The 19,298-nt window shown below is 43.0% G+C and overlaps 1 protein-coding gene across 4 annotated transcripts in view; it reads left to right on the forward strand.

The window, feature by feature from the left end:
* mpp7a (MAGUK p55 scaffold protein 7a) overlaps positions 1-19,298 on the forward strand; it is a 128,070-nt gene that overhangs the window by 25,340 nt on the left and 83,432 nt on the right. For 3 of the 4 annotated variants that reach the window (XM_063912857.1, XM_063912860.1, XM_063912861.1), the window contains exon 2: positions 7,786-7,954. In XM_063912857.1, the coding sequence (XP_063768927.1) occupies positions 7,918-7,954 (37 nt within the window). In that variant the 5' untranslated portion in view covers positions 7,786-7,917. Of the gene's footprint in view, positions 1-1,389; positions 1,461-7,785; positions 7,955-19,298 lie in introns of those variants that run through there. The other variant, XM_063912859.1, reaches the window with a different exon arrangement.

The following is a 19,298-nucleotide window of genomic DNA, read 5'->3' on the forward strand; positions in this document are numbered from 1 at the left end:
AATGAGTCATCTTTTTATTATTTTTATAACACTCATCAGTTTCTCAGATCCCAAGATTAAAAAGATGATCTATATTATTACATAGGGCTGAGCAATATAACAATCGTGACATGAAACTAAATATCGTCTATTTTGGATATCGTGAAAAAGCATACAGACCTATCGTACTGTTCTAGCTGTTCTGCTATTTTCATTTATTTTTTCAATATGTGGGAATCCACCAAAAGTCAACCTTGCAATTTTGATATTGATTTATTTGATCAGAAATATTTGATATTTTGATTATGGTGGACATATAATCAACAGTGATTTCAGTAGTTTGAGTTTTTCTTTAGGCTTCTGCATTTCAGTTTGGAGGTAAAGGTTTATAAAGTGTTGTTTTTGAGTAAGACAGTTAGACTCCAGGTGTTGCTGATAACACTAACGATGGCTCGTTAGCGACTATCTCACCAGGTGTGCAGGTGAAAGGGATCCCTATAGGAAAGTGCTAGAATTTTTTTTTACATTTCTCAGACTATATTGTGATATATTTCTATTATAGGAATCCTTTGTGCAGAACAAAAAAGGCTCCTGTGTGTGTGTGTGGCAGCCAGCCTTGGTTTTTTTTTAAATAACGGGCCCCTGGCAGGCAGTGGATGAGATTACTGGAGCCCATCTTTACTGGCACCCTGAGGCACATCTGAGTTCATGGTGAGGGCAGACACAAACACACACACACACAGTTGTGGACACAAATACACACACAAAAGAAACCAAGCTACTTTCATTATTAGTTTTTTGGGGGGAAAAACAGTGTACTGGAGGTATTTCAGTGAGGTGATAGCCCCATCTAGCGGCCATGTGTTGGTACTGCAGGGACAATCGGTACAGTGAGTTAAAGGGTTTCTGGCTTGATAGCTGTTCCTTTCAACATAACATTTTTAATTATACATTGAAATCATGTTCTTAATTGTGATTTCCCAAAGTGTTGCTGTATATGGACAGTATCATTGATATATTTGTGTGACATTTCATAGGGAACGTTGTGGAATATTGAGGGATTTTGCGATACATAATTGAAAAATGTATTGTGCTTTACCTTTGAAATATTTAAACCCTATTGAAATCAGGAAAAATACTTATATATTCTAAATATTTTTAAGAGTTATATATCCTCTGAATTTACTTTTAGACCGTATAGTATTCATTACCCAAAAAGTCGTATAAATGTTCTTCTTCCCTGGTGACACTCTGTGTTTACAATTGAATTGTAGTGTGAGGTTAAAATAATAAATACAGGGCGGAGCGCAGCGAGCCATTAGGCAGGAAAAAAAAAACTTGAGTTTCAGGTCTGTTCAGGTGAGCTGAAACACCTGGTGGGCAGGTCTCTTCCTGAATGGGAGGATGTAGTCTGTGTGCACTGTAACAGTGTATAGGCAATGCCAACTGCTGCGTGTGAAGCTACATTTCTGTGTGTTTTGGTAAGTCCCTTCACAGCTTTTGTTCCTTTTTCCTGAGTATCATTATGACTTGCGTTACTAAATGGCCTTAATTTGTTTCATATATCTATTACACGCCTCTATTATTTGTGAACAGGTGCTACTGTGGTCACAGTAATATTGTTAGGTGAAAGTGACTTTAGAACTTGATATGTTATTGTATGTTGCTTCACCTTTTAGTAATGTTATGCATTTCTTGTAATGTAATTGTGAGATAAGACACTTGTAAAAGTAGTTTGACACATCCAACAGACATTCATTGTAGTGTTCTGCAATAAATATCAACTGGAGACTTACAGTCTGTCACATTTGATTTTCTTGGAGTGGCCTGACTCATAATCTTCCACATCAGTGAGCCCCGAGTTCCTAAAACATATTTCCATTTCTCTTGTAAATTACATTGCTCTCTCTTTTTTTTCAAGCATGATGAAATGCTCCAGCCAGCTGAGCGTTGAGGTGGCTGAAAGGGGAGAATGACATCATGACTCTGGAAAGACAGGTTGACCTAAACAAAGATTTATATCTGTGTGTGCTTACAATACACTTGTAAATACACAGATGTATTTAATGTGGAAAAACGGGACCTTTTATGAGTAACACGTGGCAGATTCTGAGCTGTCAAAAAATCCCACCTGAGACCGAGAAGAAGAGCGCTCACTTTTCCCATTTCACCGTCATCCCATCACATCGGATGAAGCCATGTCTGTTGATATGTGCTTTTCCTTCGTCATGGCTTAATGGTGTTCATTGATATTCCACATTTGCTCCCCTAATCTGTTTCCATATGCCTTTTTAGTCGTATGAATATACTCCTCCGTATTGCTCAGTGTTATTACTGCTACCCCACAGCAGTCAGTCATTACTGGAACATCGGCCGTGCCAGGTACCGCTGAGTCTTAATTTAGGCAGCCCCGATCCCTCGTAAAGCTAACGGCTATTAACGAGAAGTCCTGTGGCACACGCCTGAAAACACAACCCTATCCCGCCAGCGTCACGCGGCTCACTCTTAATAGGAATCGACATGGGGACATTTTGGCAGCTCTGCGCCAAGGCAGGAGAAAGACATTATTCAACAATGTGTTTTTCCACAGAAAAACATTTGCAACGCTTGCATCAGGAGGATTTTTCAGTTTTACAAAATGTCACGTGGATGAACATTCCCCTCCACCACGGTTTAATGCACTGCAATTACACGCAGCCCATTGAAATGTACTTCCACCATGTGTGTAAATGAATGTCCGCCGACACCACGCTGCAATTATACCCTTACGATTGTGTCATGTAAGGTAGTGTGCATGTGGCTGTAACTCTATCTCCTTCTGTCTGTCTGACTTTGCACTTTGTGGTTCATCAAAGCCAATATGATATAGAGTAGCTGAAATACAAATTGATCTTACATCCAATCTGTCTTCACAGCTCCCCCCCCCCCACCTCTCAGACTAATACCCCAAAGCTGAAGCTCAACGGGGCTTAAAGTAAAAGAACATAGTTTTCCATAAAAGGAACAACTCTGGGAATTATTTGAAAAACCCATTCCTGGGCATCCCGCTTTTGTGTCCTCAGTCAAATTTGAGTTTTTAAAAACCTGTTTTGTGAACTGTTCCGTGTGCTTTTTGCCGGCACTACTGACTTGTAATAATAAGATAGTGTTCCTTCTACGTTCAGCTGGTAATACAGTGTGCGTTTATTTACTTGAAAACACTTGCTGCCATGGCAGGATGATAAATAGTAGGCAGTCTCCTTTGGATTTAGGAAATATGTTTTGTTGCTCTTTAGTTTTTTTCTTCTCTAAACCTGTTTTTGATGATACATTTTTCCGGGAACTGGTCACGAGTCCAATCTGATTTTCTTTTTGGCACAAACTGCGTCTTATGGAACTTTACCTAAAAACAAAAGCTGTCATCCAATCTAATAATGTTAAATGTTCTGCTCTGATCAAATACTCCTCAAAATGAATTCAGCCAAAGTTATTTTATATCTGCCTTAAGATTTACACTTAAATGTTCACTTAATGAGTTACGAACGTACGTAGTTGATGCCTTTTCTCATCATTATTTGACATCTTTTGGTCCATTAAAAAAAGAGTTTGGTGTATATGTATTTACACTTTTGTTTAACAGGGATCGCTTAATATAAACACACATTTCAATACTTGACACTGCATTCATCATACAGGGATAGATATTATTAGAGAGACTCATGAAGACAAAAGCAGCGGGAAACATCGGACAATAAAACCGCATTTTCTTAATTATACAATAGTGACATTTTAGTGCAGAAACAAAGCCTGACCATGTTGCAACAGACAGTACAGAATTGGAAACCTGAGCAGGTGTCACCCGGACTGCCAAATAGATCTTCTCTCATCCCACCAGTCTAGATAAACTCTTCAGATTGGAGTGGATCAGCAGACCTTGAAGCTGGTGGGTCGCTCTGGAGCAAATTGGTCCGTCAGGCTGAAACCAGAGAAGACGTGACAGGTTTGGCTTTTGGTGGCCGTCTTCGTGCAGTGAAGAGGATCGGTGTCGTTCACGGTGGCCCAGTAAAAACCTCGGCCAGTAGATGGTACGATCCAAGACTGAAAAACCAAACACAGCAGGAGAACCAGAGAAGGTTTCACGGTGCTGATTAGTAGAGCTGAACTACCTTCAGGAAGGGAAGACGCTTCATAATTAAACTGATCTGCAGTTCTCACCTCAAAGCATGGATTCAAATTGTTAACAGGCCCTTAGGAATGACCAGTCTGCCTGTGTTCTTCACTGTCAGTCACTCACCTCTGACTTTGTTATTCCCTTCACTAACAGGCGACTCCACCCATGTTCCCCCCCCCCCCCCCCACCCTAGCTGGACGGACAGGCTTGTTTTTGAAAAGAGAGGAAGAATAACAGTCTTCTCCACCGCCCTGTTTCCATCCTTCCACCTATCCATCCATCACCCTGGGCTATTTTCTCTTTAAACACCGATTTGACCTCAGGTTTCACACCCCGAACAAGACTAAGCAGAGACACAGACGCCTCCCGACATCTATACATACAGGTCGTTGTAAGTGTGAGGTGCTTCAGGTTCCGTCCCAGCTGGGGTTTCTGGGTAAATACCCTGCAATAGTGAAAGTTCCCACTAGATGGTGGCAGAACCATTTGAAGTTGTCAGACTTAGAGGGAGGAATATCCCATTACAATTAAGCATATCCCGTCTCTCGTCCACATGGTAAAGTGTCCCTTTACTCCCCCCATGACCATCTGATATTGTGAGATCTCAGCCGACACGGTAAGAGCATTCTGACAGTGGGGAATGTTTCTTTAAGTATGTCTATATGATCCTTTTGGGCCTTTTAAAAAGTCCCAGGTGTTCTGAGCTCTGCGACATGCTTCCTGGCACTCCCAGAGCTCCCTCAAATGGAAAGATGGATCCCTCCTCAGATTGGGGAATATGTGGTCATCCCCCTTTTGGATGCAAAGAAAAGGCTGATATCGCAGCGCGGCATACCTTAAGAGTATTACTGTCCCTTGTCTTTCCTCACGTCTGTCATTCCAATCACAAAGCCTTATGACAAAACCGTGCTGCGGCCCTCTCTGTGAAACACTGAGCTGATTTAGTACGGGTCAGTTGTTTTGGCACGAGCGCGGTGGCTCGGTCTCCTCTTCAAACCGGCCTGCTGGACAGCTTTCGTGGTCACTGCTCGAGGCGCCGTTGCCCATTCTCTGCTGGTCCTCTTAACCTATTTCATAGAAGTATACAAAGAGATGAACTCCAGTTTCAGCAGTGTTTTGCGCTTGTGTGTGATGCAAAGCTATATGCAAATGACTCTCAAATCTGGCCTGAGAATTTGTTCTGGCGTGACATGCCTGCAGGGTTTTCAATCCCATATCTCCTCTGGATGGAAAACTGACCCTTTTTCAAGTGCTGTTTGATGAATGCACCATACTTTGTACATCTCAATCCAGACGAGAAATATCTTTCTCTGATATGCTCCTGATGGCTTGCTTACCTGCTCACTTAGGCATCTTCTGGATTGTATTATCAAGATGCTTTTTCCACAAGGCTTCCACCTGGGGTCTGCCGGGCCCTGAGGTGAGTTCACATCTCAGAATGTCAGAAAGGCGTGGTAGCATTTTTCTACGTGGGCTGACTTCATGGCAAGCCTTAACCTCTCTGTGTGTGTGTTTGTACACACATGTGGGCAAGGCTCCAGGAAATAGTCACTGCGGGGGCTGAATGAGAGATTCCTTGCAAAATACACATTCGTGAAGAATTTGAAGTCCAGTTTTTGGCCCACTGATATGGAAGTGAAGTCATTTCAAACTTGTGTGTGGTGGACACCACCAGCAATTAATGGGGGGTCCCAATGAACTGAAAAGGTTCAGGTGTTTTGACTGTCCCTGTCTGTGGCCAAGTGTTTTGGAGTCAGCCACAAAGAGAACGTTTTTACAACACTTTGGGAGATGCAGCATGCAGCTTATCTCCCTGCCGGTGTTTATTTTGAGCATTTTCTTCCAGTGAAGTGAACAAGTTACAGGACCCCAAGGCTTTACAAGTTTAGGAAACTGAGCTTGACTGGGCCACCGCACATGGGAGCTGACATATAATGGGTCATTAAGCCGCATGCTGTAAAGACCCAAAGGCTCAATCCTAATTGTTTTCCGTTCCCCTTTTTTTCAGATAGCATTCATGCTGGTGGCAGGACTTAGGGACTTGTTGAGGTTTAGTGGCCTTTGAAAAAGCTTGTAATACGTTTAGGAAACATTGTCTGGGGACCTGTTAAAGGTTCAATAAGATGGGCTGTGGCTGAGGCCGGGGAAAGGTGGACGGTGTGTGGCCAAGGGCGTCCACTGAGACCCCTCTATGACTTGTGCAGATTTCAGCGTTCTTGCCACCCTGCTCTGACGGCGCATACAAAAGCTGTCAACAGGTCCAGGTCACTGTCACACCCAAAGACACGTTTATAGCAGGTTCTTACCTACTTGTGAGGCCTGCTTTTACGGTTGCTTGTAACCTGATTTGAGGTCTCTCGGGTGAAGTGTGAGTCTAGTTTTTCCAAGCAGCCTGCAAGTTCAGATGCATGGCTTTCCGATGTCTGTAAGGTGACATTAAATGGATTTGTTTCTTTGATTTGTCTTTAATAATGTTTTTTTTTAGGCCTTTTGAGGTCTGCTTGATGATTTCCCCTTGTTCTGGGCCTTAACCAAACTTTGAATTTAAATGAAAGCTCGTAATGTCAAATGGAGGGGGTCTAAAGCAATCGTCCCCAACTGTTCCAGCTCCAGTGCCCAGTTTTTGCCCCAGTCATTAGTTCATGGTACACACATAAGTGTAAACTTTACATTCTTTAAAAAGAATAGTTATACAGTTAGCTTAGTAAGCTTGTAACAAATTCACAAGTGCTTGAAGTGAATATATCTGCACTTTCCTTGTTGTGTTTGAATCTCTGTTTATTCCACCACATTATGTAATGACTAGAACTAGGGAAATGCATATTATCACTTACAGACCAGTCACATGAAATGAAGCAAATGTGCATCATCGTAATAGGCCAAATAAAAAACAAAAACAATGATAATGTGCAGCCTGTTAACAAAGCTCTACAGCAGGGTTATTTTCCAGAAATACTTCAAATCAAAAAAAAAGTTGTCTATCATCAGTTATAAATGGTTCCACGACACACTTTTGGACAGCGACCCACCAGTTGGGAACCACTGGTCTCAAGCAAGTAGCGAAAAGTTTAAACCAAGTCCTAATTCTACAGTTCTGCACTTGTCTTGCTCTGCACAGGCTTTTTATGTGTGTTCCACACCCCTTCTCTTCCTGTCCCTGCTCTATCTGGCTTTCCAGTTCAGTGCTATTCTTTACGAAGCGAGGCTTTTCCACGCCCGTTTGATTTTTCACAGGTCTGTTGCATTCGCTTGCTTACTTTCCCCTCGGCGGATAACGTTTTTTCTTGCTTCCGCTGGACGCTGAATAAAGTGTGGGGCACCTGGATGTGTGTCTGAGTCTATGTTCAATGCGTTCCTGGTGAGGTGATGTTGGCTCATGTACAAAGCAGGATGTTCAGCAGCTTAGAAAAAAAAAAGTGCCAGGTTGTAAACACCTAGAGTCAACTGTGAAGACACACATGCACACTCATTCCCTTTCAATCGCTGGCTCACCTACACAAAGAAACATATATTTGCGAGTATGGTAGATTCATTTCCATGGCTACAGGTGTCTATGAGCTCCCACAACACAGAACACAGTAGCTGACTGACACACACGTGCATGCGGCCGTTCTGCTATTTGACAAGCAGGCTCTAAAAATCTTGTTCTCTTGCAGGGCTCCATGGCATAAATCCCGTCCTCACATTCAGCTGGTCCCTGGGGAGAGCTGCCGAGGAACTCACTACTCTGACGCCCCGCTGCCATTTTCCACAGCCTGAGGGGAACCAGGAAGCAGCCGGCAGGAGCCATGCCTGCCCTGGCCACCAGAGCCGGCCACGAGCCAGGTACAGACCCCTTCGTCCAATCCGTAACACAAGAATCTCAGCACAGAACCAGTAAAATGCACTCATAAAAGACGTACTTTGCTACTTCTTTATGTCCATCATCAATGCACAAACATGAACACAAGTGGGGTGCCAGCCTTAAACTCAATATATCTTTATTAAGGAAACCAGGTTGCCAGCACTTAAATTAAATTTCATATTAGAAATGATTCACCTTGAACCTGTCTTAAGTCTGCTTTTTCTCTCGGCTTTAGTTGACCCTCTAAAAGCTGTGGTTGGAAAACATACCAGTCCATTTTCACTTACTTAATTCCTGCCAAATGAAAAACACACCATGGCAAATACTCACATCATGCAGATTTACATCAACAAATAATGTCCAAATATACACTCCGTCTCTCTGTATGTCTTTGTGTGTGTAAGTGTGTTCGTGATGGCGTCGTGTCAAAATAAGGAGAACACGTCAAGCTTGTCAACGCCGGGACAGCTGCCAGAAATCACCACCTCTCCCCCCAGGAGTATTATCCTCCTCTCAGTCTGACTTAATGGCCGGCTACATCATCACACACGCACACACACGCACATACACACACACGCAGAAGCCCCGGCGAGGGCAGGATAACAAAAGGACAAAAGGAGGACAGACATTATGTCCCGCTCTGATGGATAAAGAGTGTGTGGGTCTCTGCGTCCAGACTTTTAACAGAGTTACCGTAGCCCCCGTCGTCCTGGAAATGTGCGCAGACAAAGTAGAAAGCCAGACCGTCAATTACGATTAGAGTCATTTTGTGGCAATTACCGGCAAGGGCTCGGGTTTCCAAATAAAACACGTAAAGACTCCTCTGGTCCATCTCCTCTGATTCCCCCGTGATGGTCCTGTGAAGTTTTTGTGTGCAGGTGAAACATGATGAAGATTATTGATGAACGTTAGATCACTGATCTCCAGGCCCGGTGATGTCACACTGATACTCCCAGCTGGCATCGGCACCGCCTTTACACAGAACTCTGTATTACTATCAGTACCACAAGAGATTTAGGAGATTCTATAAGAGATAAAATGTTACTAGGAGGATGAAAAATGTGTCATATTATGAAATACAAGACACAAACCTTTCAACTACCTAGCTGTTCTTGGTGGATGGAGACTTTAAACACAGTAAAATAGAAAAGTAACAATCCAAAAATATATGAAGGAATGGTTCCTGACCTAAATAGTTGTTTTTTACTAGTTTTAAAAGCTTGTGAAACCTCTTTGAAATAAATATTGGACACTACATGCATGTATTTTGGATGCCAATGTAGTTTATATATAATTGCTTATTTTCCAGAAGTGTACCCTCTTCTTCAAGTATTCATTTACCATATTTAAAATAATATATTTGATCCCAAAAATGGTCCTATCTATTCTTTATTGTACTTGAAGAATAGTGTTGAAGTAGTAAATGAGTGGTAAATGTGTGAGAAAATGAGTTCCAGAAATAAAACAGAGGATCAGTTCAATTATTAAGCTGACATTTAGATATTATTTTTCTAAGAGGAATTTAGTGGTAGTGGCAAACGACCCTTGACATTTAACTAAGTGGATAAGCCATGGTTATGAGCCATGTTGAGCAGCAAATATCCCATTAATATCCCACACAATGATAAATAAATGAACACATGATGAGGGAAGTTCAGCATATTGTCTGTATTAGGGAAAACCAGGTTCCAAAATCATCTCAGGTACAGATTCTACAGAAAAACATGTCTAAAAGCAATTCTGACTCCATCCCAAATTCCTCCAGGATCATGAATAATAACACTTATCTATTCTCTCTGCTGTTTCCTGCATACCAAGAATGTTTAAAAGTTCAGGTAGCTGTTGGAAAAACCTTCCACTCCAACTAAGTCCTATAAATCGTTGGTGGATCTGTATTCCCCAGCTAGCATACAACAGAATGTGACCGACTTATATTTAACATTATTGAGTGAATAAGTTAAGCTCAGAAGGACAACGGCAACCTCTTCCCCACACAACCTCGTATCCTTAAAAGATCATCCTTGTTAAATAGAAATCCCAGACATGTTGCATTAGAAACACTCTTTGTACTCAACAGTGATTTTGCCAAAAGTCACCGTGTTCCTGTTCTTAGATATCACATTTTAATATTTGACATTTATGATGTGGCTGTAAGCAATCATGTCTCTAATTGAACGGAACGGATTTGCTCTTGATTTTGCTGACGTGTAGTCTCAGTTCAGAGGGCGTCCGCGGGACCCTCTGCAGCGTTCTGGAGATTTGGCGTGTAGGTAGCAACACCTCTGCAGACGAGCATAAATCCACAGAGGCTAACAACACCGCCTCCACGTGCCGAGGCTGCCAATAATTACAGAGACATGTCGGGGTCTTGCCAGGACCTTTTCATTAGCAGTCCTGCCATCTGCAGACCCCTCAACACCACACACACACACACACACACACACACACACACACACACACACACACAGACACACAGACAGAAGATGAAGTACTGTGCTGGGGCTTTTAACATAATGGGGGAAAATATTATCATTAATTTAACTATTCTGTAGTAGCAGCTCTCCTTTTTCATCCCCAGATTTGGATGAGAGAACGAATGTGTGTGTGGATCTTATTAAAATGCTCGTTATTGGATTGTTTGGAGAGCAAACACGTGGGTAGACAAATGGAGGGCACATGTAAGACAACACCATCTCTTTCTCTCTACCTCTCTTTCCATTTTGTCTTTGCCTAAGCCCAGATAAACAACTTGCCTCTGTGAATTAGATTTTCATAAAATGTAACCAAAAAGTGATAAAAATCTACTTAAAAACAATATAAAATATTTGAAAAATGGAAAAATGGCACAATACCACCATCGGGAGTGTTTAAGAAAACGTCCTGGTGATTGGGTTACTCTGGACTCATTTGACTGTGACCTTTTTTATATAATTCTTTGGAAGCAGGTTAATCACAGGGCTTTATTTGATGATAATGGCCTCGCTCAATATGTTTACATTTTTTTGTGCCTCTCCATTCCTCCAGAAAACCCTGCCCCGCGCTTTGGACGCGGTTACGTGACATTTTGTTGGCTAACGTTCTTAGGATTTAAACTCATATTAATTCCCACTGTAACAAGGCAGCCAAGAAGAGACACAAAATGAGCTTTTAATTATGCAAACACTTCAGCGGGCTGATGATTGGAAGCTTGCGCCACACAGACATCGAGGCTAAACTGTGCTCAGTTTAACCTGAGCGCAGTGTAACCCCATTCCCTCCATGCAGCTGCTCTCCTCCAGACAGCTGCTGTTTAGTCGTTTTTCCTCCTGTTTGGCCGTGATGGAGTTTTGTTGTGCACTCGGTCAGGGACAGATAACCGTTACGCCTCCGCACGGCTTGGCTCGGATCCTCTCAGTTTATCTCAGCTCCCACTCTTGGATCTACAGACAGACAAATCCAGCCCACTCCTCTGTCTGCTACACAACATTCATCTCCCTACTGAGTTCCATTAGCTGCAAGGATACCTTTCTAGATTTCGTTTTTTTAACACCACGTGGGTGTCAGATGTGCTTCATTTGTATCGTGGCCTCATCAAAAACTTCTATCTACTCGTACAGCGTCCCAGGATGTCCAATTAAAGGATCAACTCCATGCCAAAAAGCTTCCAGAATACCTGAATTCTGCCCAAACCCTGATTTTATTTAAGGCAAAAACCTTTCTGTTTACCTCTGATTTTCCAGAGGCAATTTAAAGATATAATCACACTTATGTGAAGCACTTTGAATTGCCATTGTGCTAAAATGTGCTTTATGAATACACTTACCTTAAAGACTTATTACAGAGACAGTTATCAAAAAAATATGAAAGGTTAATTTCCACATTGTTTTTCCAATGACAATCGAATTGACCGTCCTCGCTTACGGTTCCACATGTGTTTAAACATTTCTCTTTATACTTGGACTGACTTCAGTATTAACTTGCCCCTTCTTTTGATGAGGATTGCGCAGTAATGGCAGTTCGCAGATGAGGAGCTTACTCGATTGCTCTCAACGTCACCGCTCTTCCATCAGACGTTACAACATCTGGTTTATGCCATTCAGAGGTCAGCGAGCCTCCTGCAGTGAGAGTGGGTGTTTGCTCCTTGTAGCCCCATTTCCTCCCTGCTTCTGCAGTTATGCGATTGCAGTTTTGTGGTAGATGGCTCGTTTGTGGGGGAGAGGTACAATAGGGGGACATTGGAGATTTAGAGGCTAAGACATCAGAAAGAAAAGCTAGACTTGAATCTCGTTTGGAAAGCAGGGGACAAAACCTCGCAATCTCCAGTTTCACTTGTTTGAATCACTTTTTCAAGAAGTCAAGTTGGAACTATTACGAACGCATAACACTTTCAGTTTGGAATTTTATATCATAGATGCTGCGATTATCCCGTCTATCACCGTAACTATCTTATAAGCTTTGTTTACTGACAGGTCAAAAGGGCATGCATAGATCAAGCTGATAGACCATTTTAAAGTACTTATTACCCAGCTAGGGGAGCATATCCAATTGTACTGTAGCATTAACAATACTATTACAATCAGCATTTATTATTCCCTGAATCAAACTAAAGTTAAAATTGTTCAAATGAAAAGTGACAGCCCCAATGATAACACAAACATAACAGTATTTCCAGTAGTGCTTGCAGATAAATCAGCTGGCGTTTCGATATTGCAGATTAAGTGATGCCATTCGTAACAAACATTTGCAGCGTGTATATTAAATATGTTTGAGTTCATTTACAAACGGTGCCTAGTTCGATACAAGATTGATCTTTCAGCTTTAAAATATATATTTTTCAGTACATATTTTCGTCGCTGTCAATTGACAAATAGTTGAACAGATCCTTATGGTCAGAAATAGTTCTTGAAAGTTATAAAGGATATTCAATAGTGTTTATCAAAACTGTCAAATCGAAAAATCAAAGAGGGATGAGAAAATAATTGTTATCTGGAAAGAAAGCTTTTATTTACTTTTGTGAGTTCTCAAGAACAAATCAAATCTAAAAGTTCATAATTGATTTGATATTTTAAACTCCCGGCTTTTAGTTTCCCCGTACTGGATTTAGTGAACTGGACAAACATTGGCTAATTGGTTTCAAATCAGTTGGCTTTGACTGACTGGCCTGCCCAATACCGCAGCTGAGTGACCTGTTGGCTGACGAGCCCCCCATGTGCCATAACAGTCGCTGCATGGTGCCCTTTAAACCATAAACCCGTAACCAGCCCTAATCCTCGCGCACACACTCTGGAGCAAGGCACTTCTAAAGACCCCGATGCCCTTTTATTAACCTTATTAAAGTTAACTGTGTTATTCCAAGCCGTACCTGCGTGTTCTATCAAGGTTTATGGCCCCTGCACAGCATTTAAAGATAAGGGTGATTCAGCCATGCACAGCTGCGGAGGAGGTGGGCGACACTCGCATGAAAGACTACACATGGAAATCTTGTGAAGGGACAACGCTTTTACCAGATACACTAATAACTTACTGGCTGAATGTGTGCATGTTTGTGCAGGAGCGATAGATGAGCGATTCCAGCCATCCTATCCTCTGCAATCTTGAACACCCCCTGTTGGAAAAGGTGATGGCTCTATAATGATACTGAGTAATGAGATGCAGACATTGCTATGGAGAGGCTCTAACATCTCTGCACTATAGCGTCCACATATGTAGAGCAAAGGCATACATAGAAACACAAATCCTGAATCATACGAGTGGTATGATAAGGTCCATATTGTTTTGTATTCTCTGTCAAGGCTAACAGATTTTTTTCCATCGTGATATCGAAATCAAGAGCATCTGGCCCCAAAATGTGGGAAACATAGGGGAGGTCTGGAGGACTTTGCCTATGTTGGGAGGATGGCGTTCCTCTGGGAGTTCCCAGCCATTTGTCGTGGTCCTTGGCCCGTAGCCGGCTCTGTGCCGCAGTGATACAGTACCGAAACACAAGGATTTGTTGCCACTGGAAGAGATCCCTGTTTCCAGTTACATCAGAAGTAAAATTTCCACATCATTTTAGCAAAAAAATTGAAAAACGCAGTCAAAGGAAACAGATGTAAAAGAACGAAATCAAGTGAGTGCGACTGAGGGTGAGGAATGATGACTTTTATTTGTTTGAATTTGAAGAATTCTTTCTCTATTTGTTGAGGTAGGATGACATCCTCTGCTGTTCCCATCCAAAGCACACAGGCTACTAAATTGGTCATTGGCTGGCAGGACATGCTCACTTTCATTAGAAAGAACCTGAAAACAGCTTTACAGACCATGTTCTCTGTTTGACAATCAGGCATTGGGCTATTGAGTTATAGCCCATGAGAGTGAGAAAACGAAAGATTGAGAGTGTAAATTGTGTGCCATTATTAATATGTGATCAAAATGAAGCCTTTCTGCTGGTCTTGGCAAATCTGCCTCTGATATCCCTGGAAGACTCGCCTGAAGTAAGTAGCTGGCCACGGCTTTGGACAGAACATGCAGGCCTCTGCCAGAGAGTCTGCTGCTGCTCTATTGCCACAATAAGCGGAGGTGGCAGGTCATTTGGAAGCGGCTAACTTGTTGTGACTTCTGTGTTTTGTCTACCATGTAAGAGCACATTTTAGCTTAGCTGACAAGAGTTTGGCCAAACAACCGCCTTTCATCTCTTTTTTGGGGACAAAAAAGTAGTGGATGGCCACTGCCAAACCCGGACTTCTCACAGACTTTAGAACCTTCCATCCCGGTATTCCAACAAACACTACACTCTGCTATACTCTCCATCCTCTACATTGCATATATCTGTCTTCATCCCTGATAGTATCTCTGTCATCATCTTACTGTTTGCCCAGGTATTCCTAATTGTTTGTCTTTCCTCCATGTTGAATTTGTTTGCCTCTCTATCTTCATTATATATCACTTGTGTGTTTTGGGGAAGTGGGGTTGAAGGGAAGTTAAACTAATCAGTTCTCTAAAAGTTACTTCGCTAAAGCTGGGTTGCAGGTGCTTCCACTCAAGCCTCACTTGTCCTCAGTGTGATTCTTAAAACACGGCTCGCTGCTGACGGATCCTGCAGACTATATGCATTCAATTATGTTGATTAGGCTTGTACTTTTGTACTGAGGTCTGTTTCCAATGTGCTGACAGCCCTTTGAAATCTGAAGGTGTGACGAAGAATGGATCAGTGGATGGGTGGGGCAACTACAACGTGATATTCAATGGCATGATGAAATAATATAAATGCCTTTTGAAAAGCTTGGCCTCCCATGGCTTTGAAATGCATCTTTTGATAAGGTCCCGTAACCTGGATTCCTTTTGCTCCCCCCCCCGAACGAGGCATGATCTCAGCAAGGGCCACGGGTTCTTTATAGGCCCTGAAATGACACACATCCAGAGTTCAGTCTGTGGTAGTGAAACAGTCGATATATGATCAGAGTGACGGTTGATTGCACCTGGACCGGCCCACTGTACTTGCTGAAGTCATTTTTCCATGCCTCGGAGCCCTAACTAACATCTTGCAAAAGCCACACAGTCTTTTTTTACCCCATCCAAAACGAACAGGACCGCGATTCTGAAATATGATTGAAGATGATATTGGAAGGCGCTGTCCCCTGATCTGTTTTTACTGTGGTCTGGTCTTTGAACGGATGCTTGTGGGCTTCAGCACAGATTCCCCGCTGTTACGTTCATAAAATAGCTCACCATGCTCTTCCTCGGTCTACTACTGTAATATCCTAGAAGAACCCTGCTGAACTCATTGTAGGTGAAGAGCTAATTTATCTTTAAAACTAAATAATTTTACATCTGGTCGGCGATGTCGCTACAGTCAAATGGTCACTTAATCCAGATTACCAATGTCCCCTCTGATATTCCGTTCTCCTACATTGTACTTCAGTTGAAAGAAAGTCTTCAAAGGCGTCAGGCGCTGGTTGTTCTCAGGACAGAACAGAAGCTCTTTGGGGGCTGTGGGTTTATGACATATCAGCTCTGTGTTGGCTGTGAACAAGGGCCCCTAAACACTTCTCCTTTTGTTTGGCTCTTCACCCGGGTTAAATCCATCTTTCCACCCACTGTCCGCCTAGAGTTTCTCCCTTTGGACGAAAAAGTGTTTACATTAGTGCAGGAGTATTCATCGCCGTAGTTGTTAAGTAAAGCCATCAGTCCTCAGTTCTTCCATGCTGTGTCTTCATGTCTTCTTCATTATGCTATGTTTATCTCAGATATTGTGTTCCTTCTCTGAGTCCTGCTTTAATTTGTTGCCCTCTCTGCTCTCCGTCTGCCTTTTCTAAGCTTTAGGCAGCCTTTCCTCCTCTCTAGGATGGAGAATAAGGAGGTAAATCAAGACTTGAGTGGATTAGGCTTCAAAGCCTGCAGCTGCTTCTCTTACTGCCACCCCTGTCTGCAAATGGCCCTTGCACGTTTACAATGTCGTGTTTGAAATATTGTCCTTCTTAGAAAACTCCCACATGTTGTCACAATTCTCTTCCTCCCCCAGTCTGGTGATCCTCACAACTATCGTGCCTCTCAATATGTTCCTGAAAGATATATGAGGGAGTTCAATAACTCATTCGGCACCCGGGAGAAAGTGCAAGGGGAAGAAATTGAGTCGGAACCCAATGTTCATTTCCTGTAAAAAATTCATTTTCGCCAGGCAGACAGACAGTTTGTCTTTATGTCTTTAGTCCAGTTACAAGCCCAGTATTCGTGCTGTGCAGTCCAACACGTTATGGACACATACTGTACATATTGTCTCACAGCAGAACATAGCCGACCGTGGTATGTGAGTAAACATTGGCGAAGTTACAGTGTCATGGCGAGGGTCATAATTAACACTCGGTGTTGCTAGTTTAATCCCTGCAATTTCCGTGTCTCTCACTGCTACAGAAAACCCTCCAAGGTCGTTGAACTATGGGACTAGCAATTTGTTGAATATCATGTTTAATGCATTTCATTGTCTGGGATTTTTTTTGTAGTTTTACATAAAAGGAATCTGTTCAAAACACTGTTATTTTGTGTAACCGCTGTTGAGGTGTGGGCGTGAGAGGGGAAGTGCTGTTTGGCAGTTAGAGCGGTCACTTCCTCCATACGGGAAGGCCTCTCCAATTTCTCTGCCGACTGTTTCGGCCACCCTGCGCAACATCTCGCTGGTCTTCAGGACCACTGGGTTGGGCTGGTCCAGCACTAGCCACAACAGAACAGTGGTCCTCTACAAGACATTGCCAGGTCGGCTACACACAGCTGCCGCACGCAAGAGTCCAGAATAGCCCGCCCAAAGCAAATCAAATGAATCCAGACCAGCCCTGCAAGAGTCGGTCAAACCTTTAGTGGTGAAGGGTTGGCGCAATCATGTTCCCTTTCTTCTTTTTCTTTCTCATTTTGTCTCCCACTGTCTGTGCTGGACACGGTTTCTGATGTTACAGAACCATACATATGTCCATACATCTGGACCTGGATTTAGTTCTCTTTCCAATTCTTATAGTGTCCACATGCAGGGATTTTACCACCACTGTGGTTGCATGTTGGCTCATTTCCTTTCTCTCTCTTTCTGCCTACATGTCTCTTGCTCGCTTGTCCACCCATACATTCTTATATTTAATTTCAGCTTTGCAGAGTCCTTGTTTAGCTTTTGGCCTCTCTACAGCTCTTTCTGTTGTTGTTTGAAACTGAGCTCTCTTTGGTTCACTGGGTTCGGCCTGACATAGTGACCTCAGGAGGCGAGCACAGTGGTAGCTTTATCTTCTTTCCCCATTATGTAATTATTCCTGATAAACTCATGGAGTTGATGTGTTTCCCATAATGTGTTATTGGCGCACAACACCAGTGTAAATAGGAAGGAATTGTTGTCAGAAGAAATAAAGAATTTAATAAGTGAGAGTGTAGACAGGAGACTTTGCACCTGGGGAGAATAATGCTTAGGGACTCACTCTCGGCTTCCCTCCCTCGCTCCCTTCATCCACTCCTACTGGTATCTCAGCGCTGCCAATAGTAATGACATTACCATATCTCTTCCCCCCGCTCTCCCCGCCTTTCCTACACCCCTCACCTCATCCCATGTCTCTTTAAATCTTTTTTTATATATATTATGTGAGATGTTCTGTTGGGAGTTCCAAGTTGTAAATGATTTGAGGGAGCCAGCTGCCCTCAGGCAGGGTTTGCGTTAGCTAAAAAGCTACAAAGTTTCTGGTGATGAGGACCCCAGAACCAGGCGTCGGATGATCACATACCAGGGACGATATTACACACCCAGCTTGAGTAAAACCACGGGGGGCTAAGTAATGACAAGTGCACATGTGTTGTGTGTAAACCTTCTCTCTTGTTCAGTGGCTTTTCCTCTCCTTCTTTCCTAACCACAGAGCTGCTGTTGGAGAAGTGAAGTATGAGGCGCTAACACTGCACGGAATCGGTGTTGCGAGCTGGAGAACAGAGCAGGATATGATCTTGATGTATCCTGTGCGTTTACCCAAAGATCTCTAAAAACCCCAAATCACCTCCAAATGGAAAGCAGAAGGTTGAGAGTGGCAGATGACACTCCATCTATCCGACTGCCCGGCAGCAGGGGCATATGACATGAGCTAAAATAGTCAGCCGTGGCTCTCCCGCCAAGTGGTCTGAGCTGCCAGCACACACTTTCTCTAACCCAGTCAGAACGCCCGCCAGCTCAGTCAGCCAGTCATTCATTCAGCCAACGACGTCAACCATTGTTTTCAATCAATCATTTTCAGCTATGAATTACTCCAGTTGCGTCTGTGGTGCCTTTTTTCCTCCCTCCTTCCTCCCTCCTTCCTCCCTTTCGCTCTGTCCTCTGATGAAAGACGTTCTCAGAGAGGTAGCCAAGCCGCTCGAGTTTGTTTTGACGTTTCGATAGCTCCGCCGTGAACTTGTTTAGAGTTCCTTCACATGATCAGAAGTAGTTCAAAGGCTTTTAAGCACCGTGTGGTTGTGTTTGAATCTGGGGGGGCCTTTTTCTGGTGCATTTATAAAGGGGTCTTTGATGCATATAAGCCAGCTTGACTGGACTCGGTCTGGGCCTGACCTTGAACGTATCCCCTGGCTTAGTGGATCACAGCCACCCTGAAGACCAGAACAGAGCAACAAACAAGTATCTGCTACTTCTCTCCATCAGTTTGGCTCCAGGACTCTGTTGTGTTTGGAACGCACCCCATCACTCGCTGGTTTTGTGCTCTTTCTGTCTCTCTGTCTCTCTCTCTTTCTCTGTCTCTCTGTCTCTCTCTGCTTCAACTCCCTTCTCCTTAATCTTGAAACCATCAGCTCCCCAGTTTGGCTCTCTTTAAATTGAATTTGAAATGCAATTTCTCTCATACGCCAGGTCAGTAAACCCCA

This window comes from Eleginops maclovinus, chromosome 21 (genome assembly GCF_036324505.1).
Source record: "Eleginops maclovinus isolate JMC-PN-2008 ecotype Puerto Natales chromosome 21, JC_Emac_rtc_rv5, whole genome shotgun sequence".
Classification (NCBI taxonomy): domain Eukaryota; kingdom Metazoa; phylum Chordata; class Actinopteri; order Perciformes; family Eleginopidae; genus Eleginops; species Eleginops maclovinus.